Here is a 20,139-nt window from a genome sequence, read left to right on the forward strand (position 1 = left end):
GAGGTTTGGACTAGGAAGTAATTATCTTCAACTCTGAAGGAACATCCGAAACATATAAAACAAACAGAAGAAATCACTATCGGAACAGGTGTTGATTGTCATAATTTGTCAATTTTAATCCTAGTAAAGAATAAAATGTCATACATGAGACTATGCAGTCCAAGATATGTAAAATGCAAAGCAAAAGGAAGGCCAGGAAAAAAAATCAAGTGAAAGCAATGTGTTAAGAAGATAATCTGTTCATTAAGCCTTTATTCTAGCTATAGACTGCAGTATTTGTTTTTTGTGACAGGTCTCTAGTAGGAAAAGGATAATGATGTACAAATGTTTAGTATGTATTTTTAAGAGACATTATAATGGTTACAGTTACTACTTAGTGAAAGAGTGGCTCAACATGTATTCAATAAAAGGAACGACAGCCTAAGAGATTTCAAATTTTATTTAACCTGCAATACTGGATTTTTTATTGAATAATCAATGCAAATTAACACAAGATGCTTGCTCTTATTTAAGTGAAAGAAAATAGTTCATCAATTCTGAGATTACTTTAGTATTTTTATACTAATTAAATACAAAAAATGATCGTTAAGATCCAGTGTTGGTGATAATTTTTCACACTTTTACAGTCAACATACTGGCATAATATATATTCCAAAATGTTTGTTTTATTGAGCTGTTATTTATACAGTAGAACAGTGATATGACAAACTGGCATCATTCTAGAATCAGTGTTTCTCAAATTACATTATCTTGAAATATACACAAGGGGAATAACCAAGAATTATTGTTTTGTTGGTAATATGTTTAACATGTTTGAATCGAAGATAATCTACATCTTAGCACAAACCTTCTGCAGGATGATGGGAGATAGCAGCAGGCAGGGTAAGAACCAGGGATTGTTGAGACAACCAAACGACAGTTCAGCGTGCATACTACACAACCATAGAGCCATCCATAAACTTTTTACAGATTGTATACCTACTGAAGAATTTAGAACAACAGAATGCAGTATTCAATGGAGAAATAATAACCAGATAGAAAGAAACTAAAAACTGCCAGCCTATGTACACAGTATCACTGTTCTACTGCAAGGAAAACATTTCTCAAGCTTACATTTTTTACTTGTAATCTACTATGCATAAATATATTGACATCACTACACCACTAGCATGTAATGTTTACATTGCTGATTGGTAACAATATCATTTACAATAAAACCATTTAACATGAATACAACAAATGATGCTAACAAAAATGGAAGGCTCTCATAAATCTATACAGCTAAAGCTCCTATAAAATTATTCTGTACAGTGAACTTTGATAACAAATCTACCTTTGAAACAAATTACATAACATAAGAGTTTTAAAATGAATTATAGCAAGCGCTTATGCCAGATCCTAGAAAAGCAATGCTTTAACAATGTTCATGAAAAGCAGAACATCTGCAGAGCATCTTTCAAAAAAATTTCCTTGGATAAAATGGTTGAGGCTAAGTAAGCAATACAAAAGAAGGTTTAAAATGTATTTTTCTAAAAGGCTGTGTTACTCGGTAAATTGTATTTAACCATGCTTTCTTCCTGCTAGTGAAGGTTTTAGGTATTGAAAGTATCATGCTTTTAGCACTCCTTCAGGAAGACCATTGCGTCTGTAGAACTCTGATTTAACATGACCAATGCGTACATGTTTCCTATCAGGATGATCAACATGCAGACTAAGTTTCTGACCATAAATAGTTGATGAAAGTGTTGGAACATCTTTCTGAAGCTCCTACAGTAATAGAATTTATAAAAATAAAGCATAATAATTAATTTTCAATGATTACATTTTTAAAAACAATCTTGTCATTTTTTTCCTTACATTGACTTTAAATTTCAGATCTTCCTTTCAGAAGTAAAGATTACTACATCCTAGCAAAAACATTCAAGAGAAGGTTTAGAATCAGGCTCATATAGACCCTTTCCTTCTCAATGCTCCTAAAGAAATGCCTGTTGCAGTATAGTACTCATAAGTGTATGCTGGAGATGCTTTTGAACTGCATGAAAATCCCAGTTCCTATGAGTTTTATGACTACCCGTACTTAAATAAAATTATCAGATGCTTCAAAAATGAATTGATAATCACAAATAACTTACATGTTTGAAGCTTAAAAAAAAAGAAGAATGTTTTCTTTTGTTGAATGCAAAAAGAGTGCTGACTGGTGGGTTTAGCTAATTAAAAGTGTACAAAACCAGCATAAGAGTGTAAACAAGAAAATGCACAGGGGGAAATAAAATTAAAGTGGAATCTTCTTTATTGGATGGCTGCTTGCTCATGTAGTATGCACTCTGGATTGCATCTTCATGGTCTCAGGTTCGAACCATGCCCGCCATCATCTTCCAATGTCCTGTATGAGGTTTGGGCTAGGATTGAATGATCTTCAATTTTAAAGAAACATGTAAAACAGCAACAAAACAATTGTAAATGGAAAAGAACTTCAGCAAGGGAAATAAATGAACAATATGTATATCATACAAAGTTACTTCCCTTGTTAATGAAGTCTTTAAAAAACATGAGGCAATTTCATGACTCATGTTTGAGATTTGTATTTTCTTCTCAAAGGATTTAGATTTTATTATGCAGTTCAGTTTAGACTGTTAAGCAATACAGTAAAAAAAAATTGGGTAAGCACTGTATTGACGTGAAGAAAGAAATATTATTAGTGGCCTGATTTAGTCAATTCAGAGATTGCTATACAACACAATGCATATGTTTAGTCATAATGAAGGAGAGGGGATAGGCACAAAGTATGTTGTACAAACCTTAGGAGCAAAGTGTCTGGTGTGTTGTGGATGGGTGGGTGTGGAGAGGCATCAGTCTGTCAGTCTTATTTACTAGGCCATTTGATACCAATATATGTTGTAACATACTCTATGCCACACACACACACACACACACAATGGAATGTTAAAAATGTATCACTTGTAGCATGTTAAAGAATTGGTGAACATAACAGGCGACTACTGACCTATTATGTGAAAAAGGCATGCAAGGAACCGAAATCTTTATTTCAACCAGACGTAAATGACTTTAAAACATCCACTTTTTATAAATAAGGAGAAAATAAAGACACAATTTTAAGCAGAACTTCTGTTAGTGAGAGTTATTATTATTTTGGTTCCACCGTATTTGAAATATAAGAAAAGATAACTTCTGCCTCACTCCTTTCTTTTTTTTTCAATGATATATATGTTCATACATCTAACAGTCTGTACTTTAAATTGTAGCAAATAACAATAAAACATCCTTTTTAATATTAATAATATTTATTATCATATACATTTTTATAAAAACTGTACTCCTAATTATAATCATAAATTTAATGCAAAAGCTAAAATTTAGATCTAAATATGATACCTCATCATTAACATGCAGTCCTCTTAGCTTGGCATGCTCCCTGTCATCTCTATGAATCTTATTGCAGTAGCCATCAGGTATGGAAAACTGCCTATCATATCGTGAACCAGACAAGCAATTCTATAAGTACCCGAAATAAAAAAATATAAATTCTTTTTTTTTTGTTTATTCTAATTACTATCATAGAAGTACATTCTTAAAAATACTTTTAAAAATACAATTTAAAGAATCATGTATATATGTATATATATATATATATATATATATATATATATATATATATATATATATATATATATATATATATATATATATATATATATATATATATACTTAGTGGTGAACTTGATTTAGAAGATTGTGACTTTAATCCAAAGGATTTTTTGTTATCTTATTTTTTTAATACACTTTTCAGGGACAAGAATATCACAGAGTTTATGATCCTCATCATAGATTTACAAAGATAAGACCTACCCAGTACTTATATTAGAAATTGATGGTAATTATAAAATAGTTATTTGTAGAATCCATCTGTTTTTATGACTAGGTGGCAAAATAGTCCTAAACTTTTGTTTGCACAAAAGAATCCAGCTAATCTGATGGTCTGCTGATCCAATTAACTGCATTCGACTGCATAAAAGGATTTGTTTTGGTCTGAATAATAAGATGGTCCTATATTAAACCAGTGGTTTGATTAACCAGATTCAAATGTATCAATGTTTAAATTGGAAAAGCAAAAAGGGCTTGGAATAAAAGTGGCCTCTCTTACATTTACATATGAACAGATGAATTATTCCCTACTAGGCTTACAGATGAATTACCCTACTAGGCTAACAGACGAATTACCCAGTAAGAGTAGTTTTGCCTATCGTATAATCCAATGAGCAGGCTGAGTTGGACTTATTTTTTCCAAAGCATTTAGAAATTCATGTAGTTTGAAAATTTTACAATTATCCCTACTGATCTATATCTGTCTATACAGCCACTAGGTTATTTAAAATTTAGCAATCCAATGTCTATATCTATATCATATTTATTGTAAAAGTTTAGAGGCATAGCTAGTAATGTGCAGGTGGTGTGGGGCCACACTGGGTATCAAGTGGTGAGGGGCATCAAACATTCCCCCAGGAGTATGCAATAAGCTCCTATTCCCTTACACTTTTCAGTAAAAACTACACATTGAATATACAGGAACAAACAAAAACTATTGTACCAGTATTTCAAATGTAAACTAAAAATGTATTTATTTTGATACTTTGTTAATCTCCTACATTCTTTCTTAAATTAAATGTAAGCTATAGACCAGCTTGAATCAAATCACCTAAATTTGTTTAAATCTCTGAAGGAATGCACTTTCTTCTGAGGCTCATGTGACATGTTGTTACTTCATTGTTCAATGCACTGGTTTTATTTGAATTACACTGTTATGAGCATACATTTTTTTACTTCATTGTTCAGTACACATTTATCTAGATCTAGATTTTATAAATATACCTTAAGATTCTCTAAATAATTGTTGTAGTTTATTTTTTCATTTCATTATGATTCTTTTTAGTTTTAGTCACTTTAGAAAGAATTCACTGCCTCTAGCCAAAACGCTTGTTTGAAACTTGCTAGAGCGCAAGAGGGGAAACCATCAAGATAGTTAGAAATACATTTTAAAAAATATGACTAAAGTAACATATTACAAATTTACGACTCACTAATTTGGCGATTTGCCACAAAAACAAAGCTGGAAGAAAAACGTTGATTGATTTCAATAAAATTATTGATAGTTTTGTAAGCAAGAAAGCACATAAGATTTATCTGTATTATCTTTGTGGGAAAGTGATTTCGGGGGGAAAAGGGGGGGGGGGTAATTAGTAATACTTTAACCATGAATACACTTAAATTGGGGGGAAAAAAACATTTTTTTTGCTGTTTTATTTAATTTTTTTTTTTGGAGACCAATATGGGGATAGTTTTAAGTAAAATAATTATGATTAAACTAATGTTAAGTTTTGAAAGTCACACAAAACAAAACATGTGCTAGTGGTTTGGCTAATGGTTAAATCAAACTTTATTCTTTCTTTCTAAACTAATTGATAGTTCATTAGGTGCCAGTTGCTCTCCTGAGGAAAAATTAGGAGTTGGTGACCCTTATTCAGAATGTGGCACACAGCTCTACAACCTGGAAGAACCTGCATTGCTGCTGATCCCAAAATGTATCAGATATTTCTGTTCCTTTGGACACATCAGCTGTGTGGAGAAGAGGGAACTGCTGTGTGGGCAACATCATTCCAACCATAAATAATGCCCAGGCTTTCATGTTAGTAAATATTCCTTTATATTTTATCTTTTCTATCTTCCTCTCTCTTGCACTTCAGGCGAAGTAAAATTTCACAAGCTCTGATATTTAGAAACAAATTTCACAAACAATATACCCTAATTGTTTTAATAGGCCTGTAGGTCTTTTCTATTAAACAATCAAGAAAGCATATATATATTCAAATTTTATTATATATAATAATTTTATTTCTAAAGCGCTGTTAACAAACAAAATGTATGCTCAATGCGCTGTGATAACATTACAAACTCAAACATAAGAGCTAAAATGACAAACTAATCTAAAAAAGTTTTAAACAGGTAGGTCTTGATTTACTTCTTGAAAGTAGTGTAGCATGTTGTCTATCTGAGATTGATACATCATATATATATATATATAATGAAAAAACAGTTTGATGGATTAGTAGAATTAAAAAAATGCATCTATTTCAATAACAGAGACTATCCAACATCCAGATTAACCTCTGTAATGTATACTCAATATACTAATAGTAATACTTTGTGTAGTCATATATATAGTATAGGACGTAATCATCTTCTTTTTTTTTATATTGAAGTAACGTGATCTGTATTTGATAAGATACTTAAATAGGGGATAAAATGATAAGATAGTCTCTGACCTCTGACTCAAGCAGACTGTCACTGACTGTGTGATATATTAATTATATACGGTTACATCTAGATCTACTTACTTTAGAATAAGAATTAAAGTAGTTTCTCTCCTTAGGAACATTGTGACGATTTGCTGGAATATGTGAAAAAGCAGAAAGTTCGCAAGGTCTTCCTTTCAGATGAAAAACATCAGTATCGGTCACAACTGTTATACTTTTTGTATCGTCCTCCATTTTGATGCTAATAATGGTTGCTATAGACCTACTCTCAGCTTTTCCGTTGCTATGTTTAATATATGTAAAATAAATTAAGTTTGATATAATACATTTATAATTTAATATATCAATAATTTGATGAACTTTGATACTATTTTATTTAATCTAATTTATGTAATTTAGTTTTTAATTTTACAATGATTGTGAGGACGAAAAATTCAAGATGGCAGCCTTCATGTTTGTTATAGGCCGATTACAGGGCTAGATCTAGATTTGGAATACTAGACTCTAGATCTAGATCTAAGTTAAATGTGTAAAAAGCATGCTTGTAAAAGTATCTGGTGACATTGTGCTTATCAATAAATCCCTTGCTTCGTGGTATTGAAATTTCTAAATCGATCTATCGTGATTAATATAATACTAATAATAGATCTAGTATTATTAGTATTCATAAGTATTCTTATTGAGTTGAGTTAGTTATTCTATATAGTTTTAGACTAGTCACTAGTGACAAGTCTTACACTTACACCCAGTTTTAGTTTTAGTGATAGAGATCTATAGATTATCATTAGATACTAGAGTAGTAGAGAACTAGAGTCTAGATAGACCAGTACATCATCTAGTAATAGTGTCTTAGACTTTGTCTGACAAGTGATTTTAGTGACTTAAAAATTTTTAGTTTGTTATTATTGTTAATTTTTTTAGTTCTATTTTAATCTAGAATCTAGAATAGTCTTATCAGTCTTATCTTTATCTACTAGATGATAGATCTATTATTAGTTACCCAATTAGTACTATCTAGATCCTAGCCAGACTCTCGATCTAGAATTTAGATTTAATCTAGAATAATCTAGATTCTAGATCTCTATTTATTTGAATTTGTTCTTAACTTGTTACAATCATACAAATTCTAACAGATTGACAATTATTTATTGACATTTGAATCATTGTGAAATAGTGTTCACTGAAAGTGTTTAACAGTAATAGATCTAGTAACTATTTTAAACTATTGAATCTGTTCTCTATCACTTGACTTTACTTCTAGACTATATACTATATAAAGAGTCTAGATCTAATGTACATATATATCTCTATCAGTCAATGATCAATGTGAATCTTCAATCTCAGTATTGTATTATGATGTATTATCAATCTCACTCAACACTCAGCACAACTCACTGACTGTCACTGTTCTGCTGACGTTGACTTGTTCACAATGAAAGTATCAGTGTTTTTAACTACAACTTCTATAATGTAATACTGACAAGATGCACCCCTGTCTTACACCTGTCTTGATGCTAAAGAACTCGGTTGTTCCTTCTTCTGTTTTAATGCAGCAGCTAGATTGACTGTATAGGTGTTGTAGAATCTGGATTAATTTTTCTGGGATGCCATATTGTCTAACTACTGTGAAAAATGTTTTCTTAAAGTCTACAAAACTGATCATTAGCCATTGTTAGTATTAGAGACTTTGTTTTATGATATTTCATAGAACGAAGGTCTGCTCTGCACATGATCTGCCTCTTGGGAAGCCTGCTTTCTCTTCTCTGAGCCTTCCTCTACAGACTGTTGAAGCCGTTTCAACAGAACAATGTTGAAAACTTCGTTCAGGACAGAGAGAAGGGTAATGCTCCTCTAGTTGTTGCAATCTGTCAAGTTGCCCTTTTTTAGGAAGCTTTACATTCAATATCAATAAGTAGCTTATATCAGACATGCCTACCATCCCGCATTATGTGGAACTGTCCTGCAAAATCATCAAAAAAGCTCACGTTCCGCCATTCGTATTGGCGATGTTTTGTTCTCGCAAGTCTAAATTCCGCAAAAAAAAAAAAAAAAAAAAAAAAAAAAACTGCTATGGTTCCTTTATTTAATATAAGATTAATTAAGCTAAAGCAAAGCATAAGTTTTAAAAAAATAGATGGCTCTTTGGATGAACTTTGACTTTTACCATTCCAGGTGTTAAATAATTTTAAAATCTTCGCTCTACAGATTTTCCAAAGTAGACCAGTTTTATTGTAAACTTAATTTGACCTAAATATATATTTCTTCAATATCTCAAAATTGGCATGAAAAAATTTAAAATCCACACTTCTTTATTGTGAGGTGATTAAATTGGCAAAGGTTAGGAGCTTGAGCACCAAATCCAAAAGTTCATAGTTAGAGCCTTTAGTGGTAATAATATCAATCACCTGTACCTCCCATGTGCCATCCCTCCCTTGTTACACAACCAACTTAAAAAATGATGTAAAAATAAATATATGAAAAACTACATTCATTAGTGCACTTTGAAAAATATTACACTCACAGAAATTTGACGGTCATAATGATACACAAGTTTGTGAGTAACTATCTGTGCTATTGCTGCTTTCGAAAATAGGCTTCTTTAATGTTGGCATGTGTTTCAAAAATGTACTCATCTCTTACAATACAAGTTAATAAATAGTTAAAAACTAAACATTTTTTTAAAGAGCCGCATGCAGCTCCAGAGCTGTAGTTTGTGACCACTGATCTAGAATGCTAAGAATAATTGATTATATCTAGATCTCTAGACCTACCTAAAACTAGAACTGACACAAAATAGAGCCATGAGATCTATAACAAATGAATATTCACATTTGACTTGAGTTAAACAGCATTATAATTAGTAAAATCATGTATTTAGAGACACTTCAGGACAGAAGACTAAAAACTAAAGATGTATTTTATACACATGTAGCCAATCACATCTTTAAAGTAAATTTACTAAGACTATCACTTTACAAGTGCACTTTTTATAAATGTATTTCCAGATCTAGTGACATCTAAAATATATATATATATTAGATTATTTGTCTGGAAAATAAAGATTATCTTAAAAACATTTATTTTAATTAATAATAATATATCTTAACTAGATTTAGAATCTCTGTTATAGATTACTTTGGTTGTGATTCATTATTAAATATGTTTTTGATTTAAACCTCGAATGTTGTGCAGGTGTGCCTTTGGGGCTTATGGTGTAAATTTAGAATCTAAGTAGATCTTGATCTAATCACTAACCAGTGAACCATTTGACACACTGTAATGTATGATTGTATGCATTTGTTGTGTCAATAATTTATGTGTGCACTCCTCACAAATATTAGATCTTTTGTCTATAAACAGTAACAGTGTTAACAATGAAAATGTACAAGTATGAACTCCATTTTGTGGCTGGTCAATCTTAATGTGTTGAAGCTGAACAATTTTCACCTGATTTTCTATTATATAGTAACATATATATATAGAGAGGGAGATTTTGTATGTCTCGTGAAAGACATTGATGACTGGCTGCCTGAATACACTGTGGCCTTTGTTAAAGAGATTTTATCAAATTTCTTGAAACTTCACTTATTAGTGTCTATTTGAATACCATTTCTGATTCTAGTGATTACAAATGGATATTTGATATTATGGTTAAATACAAAAGGAGCATCTGATTTTCCAGGTATGTTAAAGATTTATTTTTTTTAATCTTTGATCTGCTTTACTATTTTCTATCCATGTTTCTATAAATTTTGTTTTATGTACTGATTGTTGGAATTTTGCCCCCTTCTATGGAACTGATGTTATGTAAATTTAGTAATCTCAAACCTTAGTAATAACTCAATAGTCACATGTACTAAAAGAAAAAAAAAGTTCGCAGATATCCTGACATTTGAGGTGGCGAAGAGTCATATTGTTTTTCAAAGGTCACAAAAAATAATTGTTTTTTCGTTTTACCCATACAAAAATTTAAAATATATATATATTAAGTAGCATTGTTTCATCTTCTAAGTAGGATCTTTTAAATATCATTTTTATGAGAGACAACTGCGAAATATTGACTTGCAAGTTTTCAGAAAAAAATGTCAAAATGTTTCCATTAACACAATTCTTGTCTTCTTGCTTATGTTACCATTTGATTTGATACCTTGAATGTCCCTCATGTGATTGTATTGGCCAGTACTACCATCTTCTTTATTGGACTTAATATATTCATATTAGCCTGTCACATCCCCTTTCACGTCAACTGTTTTTTTCATGGGCTCTTTTATTATATTAGAAAAAATGCATCCTAGATGCCAGGAGAATGCATTTCTGAAGTTTATAATGCAGGAAAACACTTTACTCCTTGCTGGCTGGAATGGGAACCTGCTGCTTCTTCAATACTATTACCTGAAAAAAATAAATGTTCTGGTGTTGAAAGCACTTTAAAGTTATCTAAAAAACACTATTTCCAAAAAATATTTTTAAAAAATGGACTAGTTATAATGAATATTCATTACAAGAATTGGGACATCAAATATATGTAAAGAAAAAAACACAAAATATTGTTATAATTATGTCTTAATACCCTCCTGGACTTCACTATGGGAGCTAACAATACTACCCAGAACCCACCTTTCTAAAGAGGCATCACTGGTATATATATGTGCACTGTCATGTAGTTTTATTATTATATTACGGCGTAATGAATGTAACTAGATTTTGCATATATATATATATATATATATATATATATCTCATGCAATAATTGTAATGTGGGGAAAAAATTATTACTTATCTTGCATTTTAGCATTTAATATTAATTTATTAGTAGTTTTAAAAGTTAGGCAATCCATCACTGAGTACCTATTTTTTTACTATATATATATAAATATATTCTATGTGTGCAATTTCAGCATTCCTCTTTCAGTAAGAAACATGCACCTCTTTATATTTAGATAAATCTCTGAGCTATTCTGCTTGTGTTATAGACTTAATAAATGCTATCTAAATAAAACTTGTTACTCCTTTTTGTTCTTTTTTTTTCATTAGATACTGGACTCAGTGTCAGTACCTTTTAACAACTCAATATTATGGGGGCTTGTGTATGCAAGGATAAAAATCAAGACCCTCCAATAACGCAAGCAGAAGAAAGCGACAGCAGTTCTCATGCCAGCACCAATCGACAGCGGGACCAAAATAATTTCGGTAGCTCCTCAACAACTAGTTTTGACACTTCAGATAACAGACGACACAGACATCACCACCGCTCTCACAATAATCAAGTTAGTATGAAATTTTATGTTAGCTGTTTGTATAATTTTTATCATCTTGGATATGTGTTGTTGTTTTTAAATTGTTTTTATTTTTCATTTCAACCATTTGTTAAATATGAAATGCTATCTAAACTATGAAACAAATGTTTTTTTTTTAACTTTTATTAAACTGGATTTTTATGCTAAAAGAAAACAGATTTTTCAAAGCATCATACTCTTTCTTTTTCTTAAAATAATTCAGAAACAAAAAAATATATGTACATCTATGTACATAGAAATATAAAAGATCTTTGAATGCTTATTAATATTAAACATACAATCTTTGTTAACCCAAACTTTATTGCTATTCAAAGATGTTTGCTTTTCAACTCTTTCCCTCTGGAGTTATTGTTCAGGTTCCGCTGGAACTATTTACTTGGCCCATTCATACACTACCATGTTATGGTTAAACTTAAATACTTTTTTATTGTTCTTGGAAAATGTATAAAATTAAATAGAAATGCATGCCCTTTTTGTATAAAATAAACTCATGTTTATAGGACCAAAGGTGATTTTAATTTTGAATTATAAAATTGAGAAAGAAAAATAACCCACTGTGGACAAGTCACCTAGCTCTAGTTCTTGAGGCAACATTTAGGAAATAGTTTGTATCCAGATAGGATAAAATTATTTTTGACAATTTTTATAAATATTTACACAAAGCTTTATAATTGAAAGTTTAAACACTTTAAATGTTAGCTCATCGGAAAAGCCACAATTTAAAAAAGAAGAAAATTGAAGCAAACAAATGGCACTTCTTTTAAAAAAAATACTGAAAGGAAAGATTACATTTTAAGCACTTTTAAACATATACATTAGAAAAACAGGAAAAGATGAGTTTTAAAGCAGAAAATGAACCTTCTACATGTTATCAAAACACAAAAGAGAGATATAGTGAAAAGTGATTGCACATATCTTATCCATTTATTGCTGAAAACATAATGTATAAAAACAAAATAAAAAAATTTTAAATATGTACTTACAGTAGAATATGAATTGTCTTTCATTCATTACATAAACATTCAGTCTGTCCATAAAAATGAAACTTGAAATCGTTTTACAAAAAAAATGTGTTGTTTTTTTTCATAGCATGCATAACTGCAAACATACTGAATGTAAGATAAATACTCTCCACCTTTTTTTGGAGCTGGGCATTGATAATTAGATGACTCAAAAGACAACCCTTTTTTTTTCCCTCTATTCTACTGTTAACTGATCGATCTGTATCTACCCTTAACTTGCAAATCCTTTATATAAATTCATTAGCACACCTTTTAAATAAAACATCTTTCTTTATTTAGGAAGTTAAAATTTATTTAAAAAAAGCCACGTTTTGTCTATTATCTTCAGAATTAAAAACAACCCAGTTTTTTGTTTATTTATGAGTTGTTGGGTTTGTTTGTTGGTTTTTTTTTTTGGTTTTTCCTTTTTGTTAAAACTATCTTTACAAATCAAGCTATTTAAAAAACTTGTTAGATTTCTGATTCACTTTAAAACTTCAAGATTATAACTATCTTGTAATCAAATTCTTTATTTTGGAATTGTTTCCTGGATTTTTCCCCAGAGAGGCACTTGTTGGGTAGAAACCAGGGTGTGGATAGGTTATACGGCTTTCATGGTACTGTTTCCACTTATGACCTAGTTTCATTGACATTAGTTATTTGAACTAATGTTTATATTTGCTAACATGTGGCTTCTAACATGAATAACACTTTAATGGGATACAAAAATAAGCAATACATTTTATGAGAATTATGTTTGTAGAAACAATATTAAGCCATGTGTATTTTAGTGATCTTTTCAATGATTATGACCTTTTATGGTTGCATACAACTATCCTGTGCAGTAGAACATTGATGTAATGTTAGTTTTAGAACCGTCATCATCACACTCTCTACCATTGCCACCAAATTTTATTTACAATTAAATTGGATGGCTGTCTGGTCATGTGGTATGCCCTTTGGACTCCACCTGATGCCATCCACTGTTGTCAGGAGTTTTGGACTAGGTTGTAATAAACTTTAAATCTTAAGGAGCATTGGAACCACATTGTACATTGCTTTAAATAAGTATTGATAGGAAGCTGTACTGATCTTAGCTCAATAATTTAAAACAGTTTAAAAAACATTCAGTATTTACAAAACTATTTGATAATCACACAATAATTATGCTAAAGAGAACAAAAGCTTATTTCAGGCTCTCCGCTATACATCTCCAGTAACTGGTTTGGATGTCTGCCTGGTCATGTGGTCTGTTCAAACCCTGGTCGCCGCCAACCTCCAATGTTCTGCAGGATGTTTGGGCTAGAAGGAACTATAAAAGAAACAAAACAATTCTCACTATGATTCATTGTAGAATTATTATTGGTTTTGATGACCAGTGGCAGACAGTTGGTTCTGAAAAAATGTTACCTTTACTTTTTTGGAGTTCACTAAATTGTGAATCACTAAAGCTTATCATCCAGTGGCCATTGTACCAGCTAAGCACAAAACTCCATAATTGATGGTGCAAATCAAACTTTACACATTCATCTTTGTAATTTTTTGCAGTTTGTATAGGCTAAAAATAAGACGCTTAGGATTGTGTCTGGCTTATAGTTAAATTTTCTGGCTTGACTTATTTTTATACAATGAAATCTTACTATACAGATATCTGGGTTATGATCATTTTACATTTAATTAGAAATATTCATTCAAAATGCTAGCTGTGTCTAGAACTTAGAGCAGCTGGGCTGCATACTGCATTATGCTTCACAATTGTTATCACTATCTTGTAAATGCATTATAAACACTATATTTACACTATTATTTTTGTAATTATTACTTTTATCATACATCATATGTTTTTTTTTTTTATTTTGCTATTTTGGTATGAATAATTTTTTTTTCTGCACCTGCAGTTAAAACACTGCATGAGAAAGATTGTATAGCATTGGTCAGGAAGAAGTCATTCTCTAACTATAGGTTCTCTTAGTATTGACAAAATCTCCAAAAAGATTCCAAAACACACACATAAAATTTGTGTAACGATCTTTTTTTTAAATGTCATTCTAATATTTTGTTGACAATGCATCTCATTTTTGGCAATATAGCATTTTTCCACTTTTCACTGTAAAAAATAATATAGATGTGCAAACTTCATTTTTGCAAATATCTAAGTAGTTAGTCAAATATTTGGCATTATTTTCAGTATTAATCTATTAGTATCTTATATTCTTTTTTAAAATAACCTTTTTTTTACTTTTCTTTTGTTAAAAGAAAAATGATCTTTTTTATATGTGGCATGAAAGAAAATAACTGGACCTCGAAATGTATTTTTAAAATACAGTTTTACTTAGATAACATATTCATTATATTAATGTTCTACTGTTTTAAATTATTTTTTTTTAAATTGATATATTCTGCAATTTGATGCATTCAGTTACTAATATGAATCCATTCAAGGAAGTTTCATTGTATTTCTTTTAATGGTAAACATATTGCTAAAGAGTTCTAAAGCATAATGACATGTATAGGTTTTGAATTGATATTAACATCTAACTGTTTTTAATTAAAATAAATGATTTGTTTTTAATTTTAAAATATAAGAATCTCATTAAATCTTCATAAATATAAAAAAAAATAATAATAATAAATTGCAAAGAATAAATCAAAATGAAAGTTAAAAAAATAATTTTATTTTTTATTTTTCACAACACAAAAGTTATTGTTTCATTTAGCCTGTTGTGGTGTTTTTATTTTGTGTGCACCTCTTCAACACAAAATTGTGTTTTCACGTTAGCAGTTTTATTTTATGTATCTGCCAATATGTAATATTTGTTTCTATTTATTACAATTTTAGTAGACATACAGTCAAACTTTGGTTTGTAAGCCCTACTCATAAGTTTCTCTTGGACTGTGCTAATAATCTAAAAGGCTTGCATAGAAAGGCAAAAAAATATGGAACTAAATAGAAACTGATTAGTTTTGAATATCAAACACCCACTCAAAAAAAAATAGAAGTAGAACTAGATTTTCATTTTACAATTTTCTTATTTTTAAAAAGTGTTGAGCTGTTTATATAAAGTAATTGCAGTTAATGCATCTGTTTATTTGTGAAGTGTGATCCCTTTAGCTGTAATGGTTCCCTGATTGAAACAAAAATTCAATTAATTTCGCCCAATGTATATATAAAGCATAAATGACGTGACTTTCACTAACTAAGAATGATATTTTGAACAAAGCAAAAACATTTCATTCATCTTTACCAAGAACCTACCCATGATCTATTAACTAGATTTCATTTTGAAATTTTCCCAGACAGTAACTCAATAGTTTTTTCACCCTTTGCAATGGTACAACCTCACTCATGTTGTGTTTTAAACAATGCAACTGTAAATACTTGTGGTCATATCATAAGCTTACCTGTGTGGTGTTTGAATTGGCCAAATGTTGATACTAATAATAATTTGATGAATAACATGACATGTAACATATAATAAAGTCTTAAAACTCTATTAATGAGAGATAGGTGCAATTCAGGGTCTAATTGTCTTTGGAAGAAGTTTCTGGCTCCAATTTGTGTTGACCCTAAAAATAGAATTATTTTTGAGGAAAATTTTTTTTTGGAGAGAGTGGCATATAATCACATGATCCTTGGTTGTGATGAGGAAGACAGGTAACACTACTGACTTGAAAGGTTTTTTGAGGGGACTTGGATGGTCAAGGTAGATGTAAGGCTTGTACTTCCCGCTACTTGGCAAGACCTCATTTGATTTTATCCCTGTTTCACCAAATTTTCTTGACCTTCTTCTCTCAGTAACCTTGGTACCATAGAGCTACCATTATATGTTACATGTCTTAGTCATAACTTGTTTCAGCACTAAAAGTTTCAAACTCCATTTATGTTTTAATAGTAATTTATGACGGATAATTAGGAAGTATCTTGATGTTTAATATAAATCTACGTTATCCTTAAACTTGCAATCTGCATTGAGAAAAAAGAAGCGTGGTAAGCACACTTGTAATTTTGGGATCTAATGTTCAGATCTGAAAATATTTTTTGTGTGGTTACTTTGAAGTAGGGTTGCTCATCAGGAATATTGAATGAGTTTAAACCTTGCCCACTGTCAAATCCTGACATTTTATACGAGGTTTTAGGTGAAGGAACATCTGAAACTGATTTTCTACTTTTTATTAATCAACTTTTTCATTGAAGTATATAGATGTTCCTTTGTTGATTCCTAAATCTTCACTTTTACCTGCAAACATTGCTCTTCCTGTTGTTTTTTTTTTATCTGTTCCATATTTTTGTTTCTCAGAGACAACATCATAGTTCAAGTAGGAGGAGTCGAGACGCAGAGAAAGAAGATGTAGATCGTCTTGTATTGGAGACACTATCAGTTATTCGCACTTTAGTTGATAAGTAAGAAATATTATTAGTCTGTCTACTATTTAATAAAATTAATATTAGTTTCACTTTTATCTCATTAAAATAACAGTAAAGTTTTAAAATGTTGATTATTTTTGTAATCATTCTATTCATTTAAAAAAAAAAACATCATTTGAATATATTATTAAGATGAAAGTATTGCTATCTAAAAATAATATCCTGTGTCAGAACGGAAATCTAAAAGTCAGAATTGAATGTTCATTTCTTTTTTTAAACAGATGATGTTTGTGATAACAATAATTATATTAATTTCAAAATATTAATATTTGTCAAGGAAGAACTAATTAGAAAATATTAAAATTCATATTGTAATAGAAATCCTTGAGTTTAAAATAGTCTATGCTAATCAACGTAACTAAATTTATAGTTGTAGTAATTTGTTTGTTATATATCAAACTACAACTTGTATATGTCTTGTTCATATAATGTACTGTACATTTTGATTTATTATTTTTTATTACAGCTATATTCAGTTGTTTTTTTTCTTTTTAGTGCCCAAGAACCTCCGCTTGCAATGTTAATACTTCATAAAATAGCTGACTGTGATCAAGGATGGTTGAATGTAGTCAAATCACTTATACGAGTCATACCTATGGAAGACCCATTAGGTCCAGCTGTCATCGCTCTCTTACTGGATGAGTGTCCTTTACCAACAAAGGTAAACATTACTTCCTTTACTCACACTAGAGGTCAGCCCTGAGCCACTGTTAGGTGTCCAAACAAAGTAGTGAGAGGGACATTTTTTTTTTAATTATTAGTAGAATCAGCACAGATTCAGTGGTTCAGATTTTGAGCAGAACATTTTTGTGAATATTTTTGTTGGTTTTAGTATTTACTTGACATGGTTCAAATCTAAAGGCTAGATTGCAGAAAAAATAATGAATTAAATGATTTATATTTGGTTTAATAAACTATATCTGAACAATCTGTTTTTGTTTAATCTGTGGTTTAATCTCTAATCATCCTCAACTGTTGACAAAATATATATAAAGGTGAAATGTTTCCCCTGAGGCAAAGTCAGTCTTATCTATGTCATCCTAGCATAATGACTGGCTGTAGTTTAGTTTTTGTTAAGATGATTCAGCAAAATTTATTGTTTCTATTTTTTGTGTCAATCAGATTTTCATATCTAAAGCAGTGTAGCTATAATTTGAACATTTCGTTTTATAGTTTATTCTATGATTTGTTGTGAACATTAACATTTGTTATGTCTTTCTTGATTGTTTCAGCAGTAGATCATAGATTTTAGTGGATTGATTGTCCTTCCATGGACACAATACTCAGTGTCACAGATTACATTATAGAATTGTTTGTACATTTCACTTTTGAAAGAAATATAAGCCCTCGACATGAGTCTCGGGATTTAATCCTCAAATTTAGACACTTGACATTCAAGTCAGGATTTACCCAAGGGACATAATTAGTATGTTTGAAATCTATTGGTTGATTTGAATTTAAACAAAGACATTTTTGAAAAGAGTTAGCGCCAGAGAATTGGCGGTGGTAAGAAAGAAAAGTCGGTCGATAAAATAATGCCTTGGTAGTCAGTCACGTTTCTAAGAGCTCTGTTTGAAAAGCCTTTGTAATATGCTCATTGATTTGTAATTTGTACATAAACTGTACTTACGTTATATTTAAATAAAGTTCCAGAGTTTTGTTTTATCAAAGAATAATTAATTTGTGAGTCTAGATCGTCAGTTTTGTTAACTATTGAATTCAAGTAAAATCCCCGGCATGACAACACATCATACCATCAAAATGTTGTCACATCTGGCACTCTCCGACTAATAAAAGTTCACGGACGACTTTTAACGAAATTTATTCAAGATCTAGGACCAATTTCTAAAACTCTTCAAAGGAACTTCATTCTTATTTAACGGAGGACAGAATTTCTGTGTTTAACAGGTCAGTTGGTTATCGATAATTCTTTTATAAAGATTTTCGTTAGAGTTACGTCTAACTCACGAAATTTATTATTATATGTAATTGGCAAAAGGAATAAGACCAATATACATTATAACTGGCATTATAAAAAAAGACCAGTAAAGTAAATAACTGGCATTATAAAAAAAGACCAGTAAAGCAAATAACTGGCAATATAAAAGACCAGTAAATCAAATAACTGGCGTTATAAAAAAGACCAGTAAATCAAATAACTGGCATTATAAAGAAGACCAGTAAATAATCATTTGTGCAGCACAAAGTAAACAGAAGACCAGATTTAACCAACTGTTAAACCAGTAAAAAGTACTCGGCTCAATAGATCTATATATTCAATCATACGACTCCAGTAACTACAAGTCTACTGTCAAGAATTTATTAGCAAATTGAGGCTTCAAGAACTTTGTCATTAGATCTATATTATTATTATATCTGAGATAAAGCCAAAATCCAGATATTATAAATTTTGCTCCAATACAAGAAACTAACAACAAAAAATTAAATATGGCTTCCAGTTCTAGAACACAACGATTCTTCGAATTAATAGAATTTGCCAAAGAAAAGCAAATTTCAAAGCCAGACCAGTGGGCAAAGAAACAAGAAGAGAAAGAATATCAAGAGCAAGAAGCTGAAAAACAAAGGCAAGAAGCTGAAAAACAAAGGCAAGAATCTGAAAAACAAAGGCAAGAAGCTGAAAAACAAAGGCAAGAAGCTGAAAAACAAAGGCAAGATTCTGAAAAACGCATGCAATTAGAAGAAAAAAAATTGCAAGACGCCGAGAAACAAAGGCAAGAAGCCGAGAAACAAAGGCAACACGAAAAAGAAAAAATGGAATTCGAAAGGCAAAATAAAGAAAATAAAGAAAGCATTCCAATTCAAGGTCAATCAAATATGTTTGACAAATACAGATTAATGAACAAAATATCGGCTTTCAACGAAAACATTGACAATATGGACTCGTATCTCATAAGATTTGAAGAAATAGCAACAACATCCGGTCTACCTGAAGCACATTGGTCGAGCTCACTCCTCACCCTTTTGACTGGCAAAGCTGTCAACATTTGCTCACAACTGTCCATCAATGAACGCAGCACTTACTCTGATATCAAGGAAGCTCTACTGCGCCAATACGGAGCAACTTC

The 20,139-nt window shown here is 30.5% G+C and overlaps 2 protein-coding genes across 2 annotated transcripts in view; one reads left to right on the top strand and one right to left on the bottom strand.

Annotated features, from left to right (window-relative positions):
- Positions 1-91: 91 nt before the first annotated feature.
- On the bottom strand, positions 92-6,879 carry LOC106053730 (uncharacterized protein CFAP90-like). The gene is made up of 4 exons (XM_013209328.2): positions 6,742-6,879; positions 6,411-6,612; positions 3,394-3,513; positions 92-1,767 (listed from the first exon to the last, which is right to left on the bottom strand). Exons 1-4 carry the CDS (start codon positions 6,780-6,782, stop codon positions 1,609-1,611), a joined length of 522 nt encoding a protein of 173 aa, XP_013064782.1. The 5' UTR covers positions 6,783-6,879; the 3' UTR covers positions 92-1,608.
- The window catches only part of LOC106053726 (RING finger and SPRY domain-containing protein 1-like), a 58,161-nt gene continuing 44,803 nt past the window's right edge, over positions 6,782-20,139 (top strand). The window contains exons 1-5 of the mRNA XM_056036172.1: positions 6,782-6,923; positions 9,690-10,011; positions 11,364-11,596; positions 16,926-17,029; positions 17,549-17,714. Of these exons, the coding sequence (XP_055892147.1) occupies positions 11,405-11,596; positions 16,926-17,029; positions 17,549-17,714 (462 nt within the window). The 5' untranslated portion in view covers positions 6,782-6,923; positions 9,690-10,011; positions 11,364-11,404. The remainder of the gene's footprint in view (positions 6,924-9,689; positions 10,012-11,363; positions 11,597-16,925; positions 17,030-17,548; positions 17,715-20,139) is intronic.

Source organism: Biomphalaria glabrata, chromosome 7, assembly GCF_947242115.1.
Source record: "Biomphalaria glabrata chromosome 7, xgBioGlab47.1, whole genome shotgun sequence".
NCBI lineage: Eukaryota > Metazoa > Mollusca > Gastropoda > Planorbidae > Biomphalaria > Biomphalaria glabrata.